At 46.3% G+C, this 12,590-nt stretch overlaps 1 protein-coding gene across 1 annotated transcript in view; it reads left to right on the top strand.

Annotated features, from left to right (window-relative positions):
- Window positions 1–12,590, top strand: part of ABCA13 (ATP binding cassette subfamily A member 13) — a 377,080-nt gene that overhangs the window by 87,312 nt on the left and 277,178 nt on the right. Inside the window, 3 exon segments of the mRNA XM_090049781.1 lie at window positions 2,500–2,672; window positions 5,365–5,441; window positions 7,695–7,816. Of these exon segments, the coding sequence (XP_089905907.1) occupies window positions 2,500–2,672; window positions 5,365–5,441; window positions 7,695–7,816 (372 nt within the window).

Raw genomic sequence — 12,590 nt, 5'->3', positions numbered from 1 at the left:
AGGTACCACATTGGCCTTCTCCCAGTCTTCAGGCACTTGACCAGAGTGCTAGGAGTTCTCGAAGATCCATGCCAGGGGCTGAGTTATGATGCTAGCCAGCTCTTTGAGTATCCTGAGGTGTAGATTGTCAGGGCCAGCAGACTTGAAGGTGTCCAGCCTCTCAAGGTGTTCCTTCAAGAGGTCAGCATTGATGGAGGGCAGGGAATCTCTCTCACCTGGGCCTCCCTGTCCTGTAATGGGCATGGGCACCCTGTGGAACTGATGAAAAACTGACGCAAAGTACCCATTTAATAGGTTGGCTTTTTCCTGGGTGTCGGTTGTTAGTTGTCCCATCTGGTTTAGCAGGGGTCCAATGTTGCCCTTGCTTTTCCTCTGGCTCCCCACATATCTGAAAAAGGACTTTTTATTGTCCTTGATACTTGTAGCTAGTTGAAATTCTATTGCAGCCTTGGCTTTCCTGGTTCGCTCCCTGCGGGACCGGACCAGTGCGGAATATTCTTTCTTGGAGGTGGATCCCATCCTCCATCCTTTGTAGGTCTTTTTTTTTAGCCACTGCAGGCCTGCTAGTTCCCTGGAGAGCCAAGGAGGCTGCTGTGCCCTTTTGGTGCCTTTCCTCCGAGACGGAAGAGCCTGAGCTTGTGCATTGAGGATTGCTCCCTTCAGGAGCAACCACTCTTCCTGAACTCACCTCCCCTTGGGGTTGTGGTCCCTTAGGGCCTCAGTGACAAGCCTCCTGAGCTTGTCAAAGTCAGCTTTCCTAAAGTCAACGACTTCTATATTGCTGATTGACTTGCCAGCTTTACGGTGGATGGTGAAGGTGATCAGCTCGTGGTGTCTATCACCCAGCTTCCCATCGATCGTTTGGTCACTGATTAGGTTGTCCCCCGTTGCCAGTGCCAGGTCGAGCAGCACTTTACCTCTTGGCCCATAGACTTCTTGAGTCAGATAGAGGTCATCCATGCATTAGAGGAAGCTTTTCCCATGAGATGTCTGGGTAGCTGAAGTCTCCCATGACAACCATGGACCAGGAGCATGCGGCCTCAGCCAATTCCCTGGTGAACTCCTGGTCCCTGGTGAACTCCTTTAGATTTATTGATGGAACCACCATGGTACTCTTGAGTGCTTTCACATTGCTAGACATTTACAAGAGCAAGACTTTAATCAAACATAGTACAAATGAAAGCTCTCCAACCAGAGTCATTCAGACTAAAAGAAAACTCTCCCAGAAAATAGATTAATTTTGCTTGCCAGGAGGGATTGCTCTCTGTATCTCTGATGCTGGACACAAATTCTGATCAAAAGATGAATGCTTGGCATCTAGGGCCTCAGCCAGGGTCTGATCTTGCTCCAGTGAGAGTTTTGCAGTTGCCTTCAGGAGAAGAGAATTCGCCTCTTGGAGGCCTCCAGCAACATGAGCTTTATTCTTTTAATACAGGATTTGCCTTTCTTTACTTTTTGGATATCAGCCTTGGTATTCCACTGTCAACACAAAGCACTCAATGGTGTGAGTGAGAGTTCAGAGAATGTTAAGTAGAGCAAGCTGTCAGAACTGAGAGCCACCAAACAGATCTGAGGGTAGAATTTTGCTCAAGGAGACTTTATATGAATACTTTTCTCTCGTATATCTAAATATATGCATATGCAGTTAAACATTGTATGTATAAATAGACCTGTTCTAGAAAAGCACCTATATAAAAGGCAAAGTTAATAAAAAGGCAAGAAAAAGATTGAAAGGAATAAATGGTCTCTGTGTAGGGCATGATGCAAGGAGCATGTGGTTATGGAGGGAATTAAGCACACAACTGATTTTTATTTTTTTTGGTTTGGTACGGGAACAGAAAAAATTGGGAAAAATGTATTTGAATTAAAGGGAAAGAAAAATATTCTTGGCTTTTTTTGTTTTTTTTGGTGAAAAGTGATGTCCTCCTGCCCTCCCCCCTGGCTATCAATTTAAGTTAGTCTGAAACATTTCATTTGACCCAAAACAAAATATCCTGTTTATTTTCCAGGTTCTTTAACCCATTTCTTTAACCTTTCTCCTTCCCTTTCAATTTTAAGTCAGAAATCTTATTTTGAAATATAAAATTGAAGGACTTAATTTTGAAAACATCATAGCAAAATGTTTCAGCATTTCTGTAACAAGACATTTAATTTGGAACACGTTGAAACATTTTGTTTTGATGTTTTTAACCTCCCCACCCCCTAGCTTTTTCATCTGAAACTCTTTGCTGAATTTGGGTTGGACTCATAAATAATTTGGGTTGTCCCAAAACTTAATTGTTTTTGTGCATTTTGTGCACTTAGGATTTTTTGGTTTTGGATAAGTAGTGTTTTCCATTTCTTTACAAAAAAATCAGATAACAAGATAAGAGCTGTGTCTTTTTATTTGTGTTTTATTTTCAAGCAAAGCTTCCCTATGTTTAGTGGTGTAGACCTGTTATTTCAAGGAAATAAAGCTATTGCATGTATTTTATTTTAACTTGGTTGTTTCTTGTGCAGGATATTGAAAAAACGTGGCCCGTTTCTAACCAAGGAGATTGTGAGAATATTGTAAATATAAACAAGAAATTTTCTGGTACTCTGCATAGCTTCCTGAGAACTTTACAAAACACCACTGATAGCAGCTGTGAATGTCAGCTCATATTGGAGGACATCCAGAAGAATGTACAAATGTAAAGTCTGTTTTTCTGTTGCTATGCACTATTTTTGTTACGGCTAGTTATGTAGTCCCTTGCATGTGTATGGATTGAATTTGTATAGCTATAATATAAATTATGCTTACCCAGACTATCCTCTGACCAAAAAGGAGAAAGAAGGGGGGACTGTATACTTCTTAGAGGGATGTGTTCTGCAACAGTAAACAATGACTTATGCTGTAAGTGTGAAAAGGTCTGCTTTTTTAATCACCCTCTTTGCCCTCTCCAAAGAGTAAATGACAATTTTTGCCCACTCTGGCCACAGAAGGCAGTTTATAGACATGACCAAACAAGTGTGTGGCTGCAAACAACTTAAAAATGGCTGATTGGGTGAAAATCTGACCCCTTGTTGCATGAAGTATTAGATAAAGATATTTCAAAACGTAGCATCTTTTGTAACTTGTGTCTGCAGAGCTCCCAACCTGCCACTGTTTTCAGAATGGGAGGGGGGGAAGGGAACAGAGGGATTTCAGTCTGGGGTTTTTTCAGCCCCCACTGGTGGGTAGAATGGGTGTATTGGAGCCCATCCCCCTGGGGTGAGGATGGGGGCTCCAATTCACTTGCCTTACCTTTCAGCACCAGCCAGGGGATATCCCCAAGAATGAGCTCCCTCCGCTACCTTTTCCGACTCCCATTCTGAAAACAGTGAGCACTGGCAGAGAGCCATGGCCATTGCTATAGGAACCTGGCTGCAGGCTTCCGGCTAGCACCTAGACTCCCCTCCCCCTGGGATCAACACTGAACTTCTGTCTGGTTTGTGGTAATGTTGTAACTCGGAACGCTTTCCAAGAATTGTTCTGAGTTACAGGTGGGAGCTGCACTTATGTCTGCACCCATAAGCATCTACATTAGGGGTAGGCAATGATTTGGGCCTGAGGACCACACAGGGAGTTTTGATGAGCTGTCATGGGCTGGGTCAGCACCCCATGTGTCCTTCCTCCCCACAACAACTCATCAAAACTCCCTATGGGGCTGTTGGCAGGTGGGGAGCAGTGAACTAGGGGATGGCTTCCTTTGTGGCACTCTACATGGGGCTGAGCCGTGCCCAGGGAAACCTGTGCTGTGCTCCCCCCGCACCTGCTGGCCCTGCCCTGGCCTAGCCAAAATGCAGCTTTTGGTAGGGCTGTTTCCAGTGTGGCTGCAGCTGGGTGGGAGGTGCTCTGTTCCCCTCACCTCCAGCTGGAGCAACCTTGTTGAAGTTTCCCCCCTGCCTGGAGCAGCATAGCATGGGAAGGAGCAGGAGGAGGAACTGCCGCTGGAGGCGGGGGAGCAGAGCAGCACCTGGCTCACTGCAGCTACATCGGGAAAAGCCCCACTGGAAGCTGGGTGCACTGGCTGGGGCTCAGGCTTGGGCTGGCAGAGCTGTTCTGTTCCCCTCAGCTCCAGCAGCAGTTCCTTCTCTTGCTCTTGCCCCTGCTGTGCTGCTCTGGGTGGGCAGAGGTCAGCTTCAGCTGGGTGGATCCTGCACCAGTGCACAGAGCTCTGGCTCCAGCTCCAGCCTGCCTTCCACTTGCCTGCAGGTGGCTGCTTATTGTGCCAGGCAGGTGGAATTGATGGGAGGCAGTCAGGAGCTGGAGCCCCATTCACTGAGGCAGGAGCCACCTGGCTGAAGCTCCCTCACTGCTCAGAGTGGTGCGGCAGGAGCATGTGGAGCTGCTGAGGAGGTGAGGGGAGCAGAGCAGCACCTGGCTGGCTGCAACTGCACAGGAAGAGCCCCACTGGAAGCTGTGCATGCTGGCCAGGGCCTGGGCTGGCGGTGCTGTTCCTATGCAGCTGCAGCTGGCCAGGTGCTACTCTGCTCCCCTCGCCTCCAGTGGTGGCTCCTTTTCCTGCCCCTGCCCCTGTCTGTGCTGCTCTGAGTGAATGGGCAGGGCGGGGGGAAGCTTCAGCTGGGTGCCTTCTGCTGAAGGCAAGGGGAGTAGAGCAGCACCTGGCCAGCAGGCAGGAGCATGGTGTGGGCTGTCCTGGTGGGAGAGGGTGTGGCTTGGCTCCATGCAGAACCCCACAGGGAGAGCTGTAGGCCAGATCCAGGCAGTTGGCAGGCTGGATTTGGCCTGTGGGATGTACTTTGCCCACCCCAGTCTACATGTTGTGGGTCTTATATCAACCAAATTTCCAGGCCCTGATCCTGAAAGGTTTTAAGCAACCTCTACTTGGGTTGATTTCAAGTCAGGGATGTTCAGAATGCACAAGCAGCAGGATGCGCTTTGCTCTTGGCAGGATTGAAGCCTGTCTTGTCATAGTTTTTGTTCTTACCCAACAGCCCAAGGGGGAGTAAACAATGATAGATATTACTTACACTGTACTGGGAAGGCAGGGCTTGCCCCCTTTTTTTTCTTTGAATGGTCACCAGTTCGGGGGTGATCTATACTAAATTCTTTACTTCACCCCCAGTTTGTCAAATTGACCATGTTAGGCCCTATAAGAACAAGGCATGTGATGGTCAGTGCAGTATGTATAGGTGCATGGTAATCTGGGCCCATCTCAGTACCTTGCTGCTTACCTGCACAAGCAGCAGGAAAAATCTGGTGTTTAGCACTTATCTGTTGTCTAACTGGCATCACTTCAGTAATGCAAAATGATAAATGCTGTGCATGTAATGCATGATGTACAATCATATTTCGCTAGTTAGAAATAGCAACTTATGAAACTAGTATTGTCATTTCAGATTGGCTGAAAACCTGGAGGCATCTTTGTCAGGAAACTCAGTACCCACTTTTCTCAGTAACTTCAGTCTACCGAATGGTAAGTTAATGGTGTATTTATAGGAACTAATATAAACCCTGCTGCTGTTTTATGGATCATCATGGTGTGCTTGTTTGAAAGGCCATGAAAACAAATATTAAATTGAAACAAACTTAACAAAGGTAAAATAATTCTGTATGTGAAAAACACTAGCTTGCTAGTGTGTAGTTAACTTATGAATAAATTGTTTCTGTCCGTGGTCTCCCCACATAGTAATTTGGCCCCAGGGTAGCAAAGCTCCCCAGTAACATGATCCTGGAATCTTTCTGTGAAAGGAAAAGAGATCTGCAGTGTAGTAGCACAAGTTGTCCTAAGTGACTGAAGCCTAGGGTTCCTGGTTTCCTCTATTTAAAAATGGCAAATTCTCTGATTTAAAAACCTCCAAAATCTGTGTTTTTCTGCAATTAAAATGAAACACCACTACATATAAAGTTATCAGTTGAACACGTTTTATTAATATATTTACAATTTTAAAGCAATTTGTTTTTTTTAAAAGAACAACCAGTGCTCCAATCATTATAATGAATTCTAAAAATCTATATTTTTTGGCTTTTGATTTTGTTTTTTTATCATAGAAAATCAGAGCTCCCCCTGTCCACTTTGCTCACCAGGAAACGGGTCCAGCTGCAGCTGTCCACTGCCCCCCCACCCCCTTTGTGGCATTGAGCCCTGATATGCCAGTGCCCTGCCCCTCACTCTCAATGCACAGCCCCCTCACCCCAGCCCTGCCAGTGCCCCTTGGTTCCGACCAACAGCCCCCTGGGCCCTGCCAGTGCCCCTTACTTCTGATCTACAGCCCCTGGCTCTGCCAGTACCCCTCATTCCCCACCCACAGCCCACCACCTGCCCAGCCTTGCCAGAGGGGGCCCCAGTTGCCAGAGCTATGGGATCAGGCCAGGGCCCACAGACCCCTGCCCTGCCCCCAGCAGCACCTGCTCCCTGGCTGCCACCTGCATGAGGTGGTGGCTGCTGTGGCTGGAGTGGAGCATAGAGCCTGGCTTCCCCTCCTCTGTGGGTGGTATGGCCAGAGCAGACCCCATGAGGGGAGGGAGGATGTGGGCTGCCTGCTGTAGCCTCAGGACTCCCCATCCTTCTGCCCTCCCCTTGGGCCCTCTGCAGTCCGGTGGGTGGGACCTGGTGCAGGAGGGTGGAGTGGGGCAGGGAGGCTTGGTGTCACTGCTGCCACTGGAAGCCCTGCACCAGCTGTGCTGCTAAAGTGAGGCAACCCCTGCCCACCTGGCAGCAGTGAGGCAGGGCATAACTCCATGCTGCTGCTCCTGCTGTTGCCAGGAAGGCAAGGGGTGCCTTACCGTGGTGGTGCAGCCCCACCCCATTCTGCTCTCCCATTCTGGGTCCCACTCACTGACCTACAGAGACATGAGGGCAGCAAGACAGGAAGCCCTGAGCCTGTAGTGGGCAGCCCACATCTGCCCCCAACACTCTCAAAAATCTGGGGTGCATGTACTACTCCCATGCCTCCCCCCCATGAGAGTGCATGCAGTGGCAAGGAGCCGGGTTCCCCAGATGAGCCACCCATGGCTCCCTTCCATTCCCAGGCTGGGCCACACAGCCGCACATTCCTGCCTGGGCCCTGGGCCCCATGCACCACCCCCTACCCCAGCCCTGCTCTACTCCCTCCCTCACCATGGGGTCCACAGTCTGCCCCATCCATAGATTTACCTGTGGGAAGTTGTGGGAGCTGCTCTCCACACTGCCTGGCTGTCATGTGTATGTGTGTGTGCACACATGCACGTTGTGCTCTCTGCCTGATCACCCTCCCCAAGCTCCCCCCAACCCCAAGCAACCCTGTTTTAGGCTGGAACTCTGCCAGCCTGCAAGGGGGAACCTGCCTTCAAAGGGCAAAAATCCATGTTTTTATCCTTAAAAAGAGGAAATCTGCATTTTTCTGCATTTTCCATGGTGAATGAAAAACCGGGATCCCTGCTGAAGATTAACTTCAGCAATTTAGGATGTCTCTCCTGAATGGTCTTGAGGGGATAGTTTATGAACCAGTGGATTAGTTATGTAGCATTAAGCACCGTTCTTGACCTGCTCCACAGGTAGATGTGATATACCTCAGAACCCTGACTGTGAATTCTGTAGGACTGGTGGGGCAATGAGATAGTGGTTCCTGGAGACTTCATTCTGCTCTTTCATGTCCCCAAATATATGTATGGAAGTGGATGGCTGAGTGGCATTTTGAGTTCAGCAGTTGGGTGTGGCACTGAGGATGCATTCTTTCCTGTGTTGTAGATGTGAAAATCAAAGACTTTGTGCAGAACATTACTGAACTGACTCTGCAGCTTCATTCTTCAGTCAATATCTCTGAAGAAACCATAGACATCATCTTGGAAGGGAGTGGCTCACATTCCAAGGTACAGGATGACAAATAGGTTGGATGAGCATCTTGACCTATAAAATGCCTCCTTAAGGTGCTTCACATTCATCTAATTTAAGGCACTATAAAATAGAAAACCAGCTAGTCTCCAACTGGCCTGGGGCTGCCTTGGTCCAAGTGGAGAAGCTGAGGGACTTCCTATGCTGGGGATTTTGGACACCGGTGCCCAACAGCACTGTTGGGACTGCTGGGTGCAGAGGAACCTGGCTTTTGGTGGATGGAACTGAGGTGCTCCCTGCCCTAAGGTTTTTATTGGAAGACTTGATCCTCCAGTTCCCACAGGGCTGATGGGCATGAGGCTTTACATTATCGAGCATAGGGACCCCCTCATTTCTGCCTGAGGTTAAATCTTGTGTTGGAAGCATTGATTCTTTATGCCCAGCAGTCCTGGCTAGGCTGCTGGGAATGGGGACTTAAACTCTTGAGTGGGATTAGCACCTCATCTCCTCTTCTCTGGGGAGCTTTTCATCCCTGGAATTGACAGCAAGGCTGCAGGCAGTAGTGACTAGGATCTGTCTCTGATCTTGCCCATAATTGCACATTGTGCTATTTATGTATGGTGTGGGAGAAGGTGTGATTGTTGGGATCTGGGATCAGACCCCATTACATACTTATTTGAATGTATGCCACCGGCCTTAGTTGATCTTGTGTGGGCTTTCATATTTTCACATTATTCTTCTATGGAAAATTATGAGGGTTTTGGCAATTCAAAATGATATCAAGGCATTAAGTGGGGTGGGTAGTGATACTGGCACAGAAGAACCTAGGACACATTTCAGAGTCTGCTGGAAACTCTAAGATGGTGAATGTTTAAATAGTGTATTTCCTTTTTCTCTCTTATAAAGAGGAAAACTTTTTTAGATTAGAGAAAAGATAACTGAGGAGGAGATATGACAGAAGTCTATACAAATAATGACTGGTGGAGAAAAAAGAATGTACTGTTTACTGCCTCTTGCAAGACGAGAACTAGGGGACATATAAAAGAAATTATTAGGAAACAGGTTGAAAGCTAATAAAATAAAGTTCTTTTCACACTGCTATAGTCAGCTGGGGGAACTCATTACCAGGAAATGTTGTAGAAGCTGATTAATTAACTAGGTTCAACAGAGGATTGGACAAATTCTTGATAGTTCTGTCAGTAGGTATTAAATATGACAACAGAATTATAGAGCCCTGAAATCAGAATTCCTTAGGTTTCTTGATGCTAGAAGTTATAAGGTAGAGAGGAAGGGGATGGTTGGGTCTTGATAGACCCTGCATTTTTCCCTTAGCATCTCTCTGTGGCACTCTGAGAGAGAGAATACCAGGTAGATGTCCTTTGTGGTTCTAACTCAGTATGGCATTTCTCATGTTCCTATGGGATACATTTTGCAAGCCCTGTTGGTTTAAAGCAGTGGTTTTCAACCTGTGGTCCACAGACCCCTGGAGGTCTGCAAACTATGTCTAAGGAGTCCGCAAAAGAGGACCACGATCAATTGGAAGTATGTGAACTGCAATTCAAAGGGGTCTGCACTTGCATTTAAAAATTCACAAAGGGCTCTGCACTTCCATTTGAAATTTTTTAGGGGTCTGCAAATGAAAAAAAGATTGAAAACTACTGCTCTAAAGTGTCATAGGCCAAATTCTCTGCTACTGTAACTGGGTATGACTCCATCTCTGCTAGCGGCATTTCAATTTATACCAGCATTGAATCTGAACTTTTGCCACCTGGAAAGTCTGGAGAGCAATAGCCAGGCTTCGTGGAGAAATTGTCCTGCCTAAGAATGGAGTGCAGACAGCAGTCTGCCCTCTTGTGTTCCCTTAAAGGATGAGTCCTTCTCTTAAGAGCCTTGCTGTCGTTATCTGTGTCTCCTGTTTTTCACGGCCTATTCCTTCTTTGATGGTTGGAGTCGTATAACCTCTTCTGTATCCTGTGTGAATTGTAAAGGGTGTCTGCTGACAAGAGGTTCTGTTTCCAAATACACACACATACTTATAAATGGGAATGAATTGGTATTCTGGCGCTTTAGCCTTATACTAATCGGATCAATCAAGCAGCCACTGGATGTCACTGATGCTCCACAAGGCAAAGGGAGCTGCAGGCTTATTCCATAAAAAGCTTGACTTTGAAAGATGCCATTCTCCATGCAAATTCTTTTACAGGACAAGTCTAACTCTAATTGCATGTGATTTCTGTTTGTTCTTCTGCTCCTTGGGCAATATGAGTAACTGCCATTATTACTAGTTCATTGTTTTGTTAGTAGTAGATTTAGACAAGAGAAGTCACCTGGAAGTGATCCAGTAAAAGAGGAACTTGACAGTGAACTTGTAAGACTTTGTTCTCCTAAAATAATAAATAGTAATAGGCAGAATTTATACTTGTGGAAACTCTGTACATATACTCACATCTGTGCACATATTTGCATGTTCACACTGACACTTGTACATGCAAATGAGTACTTAAATACACATGATTCAACTGAAGCACAGTGATAAGTGTCTAATGCTATATGAGCTGCAAGCATACTCTTTCAAGTGCAGTTTTTTTGTGTAGCCCTGTATGTTTATGATATGGAACAGCCTATGCTATGAATGAACTATTTTTTCTTTTGCATTTGTGGGGGGAGAATATGACTAAGCTTTTTGTATAGTGACCTTGCTACATTTATCCTTGTTTTTGTCACCTTAAGATTAGACTCTGGTGATGCACATTACCATGGGACTATACCTTACGAGCCTTCAGAAACTTCATGAAATATATGACTATTCACTTACTGAGTATACTGTGCTAAGGGTGTATAATGCTAATGCTCACAAAGATGTACCAACTTCTGGATTTCCTGACAGAGTTCAAAGAGTTTGCTTTAGCCTACTGGATAATGCCTCAAGTGGTATGGGATACAGGTGGTTGGGAATGGAAATTTCTGTTTCCTGGGCAATTAAAAAACCAAACCATGTTATAAACATTACTTTCTTAAAGGATGGCACTGTAGTACTAGGAAATAAAGGAAATACATCTGCATTTACAGTTATCTTGCCCTTCCCTTTGATGCATGTGTCTGTTTGTCTGTTGAGCATTGTTTAAATCTTAGATTAAGTGAGCACTTTGAAATTGGGGCCCTTACAGTATGTATGTATACAATAGGATTTGAGTCTTTGACCATAGTGACATGCAAATCCTCGACTTGTTTTTAGGTGTTTCCTCAGAATGAAGTGTGTATTTTTATTAAACTGATTTGATAAGCATGTTTTCATTGTTGTATGTGTATCTGTGGGGTGAGTGCCTGCCGATTGAATGACAGATTGATTAATATGGAAAGCAGTGGATGTGATATACCTTTACTTTAGCAAGACGTTTGATATGGTCTTCCACAACATTCTTGCAAGAAAGCTAAGGAAGTATGGGTTGGATGAATGGACTGTAAAGTGGATAGAAAGCTGGCTGGATTGGGCTCAGTGGGTAGTGATCAATGGCTTGATGTCTAGTTGGTAGCTGGTATCAAGCGGAGTGCCCCATAGGTTGGTTCTGGAGCCAGTTTGTTTAAAATCTTCATTAACGATCTGAAAGATGAGATGGAGTGCACCCTCAGCAAGTTTACAGATGATACCAAGTTGTAGGGAGTAGTAGATATGCTGGAAGGTAGGGCTAGACAAATTGGAGGATTGGGCCAAAAGATGTCTCATGAAGTTCATCAAGGACAAGTGCAAAGTTCTGCACTTAGGATGAACAAATCCCATGCTTGGGACCAACTGGCTAAGCAGTAGCTTTGCGGAAAAGGACCTGGGCAGGACAAGAAGCTGGATCTCAGGTTAACAGTATGCCCTTGTTGCCAAGAAGGTTAACAGCATACTGGGCTGCATTAGTAGGAGCTGTGGCAGAAGGCCACCTCTGTTTCTCCCCAAAAACTCTACTCTGTGGCAATTACCTTATCTCTTTAGGTAACCTGAGCTGGATACATTCCAGAAGGAGGGTGGAAACCTGCTCCCTCTGCCTTCGTGACTAGCATCACATACCTGGGTGAGGGTCTTGGGCTCCCTGGTGAGCTAGAGACTGACAGTCTTCCCAGCAACTAGTGATGCATTTCAAATTGGTTGGCTGACAGCCAAAAGGTGCTGGCCTCTATTGGACCAGGTAAATTATGTCATAAGGGCTATATAAGTTAAGGACTGCCCAGGAGGAGGGGGCAGCAGCCATGAGGGAAACTCTGAGAGAGAGAGAAGAGCTGGACCATCTGAAACTTGCTCTCTCGCTCTCAAAACTCATGATCAAGGAACTGCCTGCCTCCAGAGGGAATCTCCACCTGCCTCTGGATGATACTTGTGAGTAAGCTATCTGAGATCTAACTAGATATATAGCTTGCAGTAACTCAGATGGGTGATCAAAGTCTATTCCAGCCACCCTGTTTGCTCTAAGGGATTTCTTTGATACTACTCAACTCTGTACCCTATTCCAACCCTACCCCTTTTAACCAATAAAGTTCTCCTTTGTACCTAGTGTGGGAGACTTATTAAGAGTGGGTCTAGATTATGCCTTGGGGTCCCCTTGGTTTGGCTGACTAAGGGAGACGACTACTTGTGCTTCCAATTGAGGGAAGCATCTCAACTTCTGGAGGTGAGTCAAGTACCCTCGAGGGCTACTAGCCCTGTGTTTCCCAGGGGGTGCAGAGCCAGAATCAAGCCCATTCCTGGGTGGTGGCAGCTCTACCCCCGGGCTAGCAGGTGTGCTCCAGGAAGGGGGTCGGCCAGACATGAGGTGCCCCCAGGGAGGCACT

Source organism: Crocodylus siamensis, chromosome 5 (genome assembly GCF_052110815.1).
Source record: "Crocodylus siamensis isolate JL-2025a chromosome 5, ASM5211081v1, whole genome shotgun sequence".
Taxonomy (NCBI): domain Eukaryota; kingdom Metazoa; phylum Chordata; order Crocodylia; family Crocodylidae; genus Crocodylus; species Crocodylus siamensis.
The sequence above is the reverse complement of the archived record's forward strand: the minus strand, read 5'-3'. Positions and strand labels throughout refer to the sequence as shown.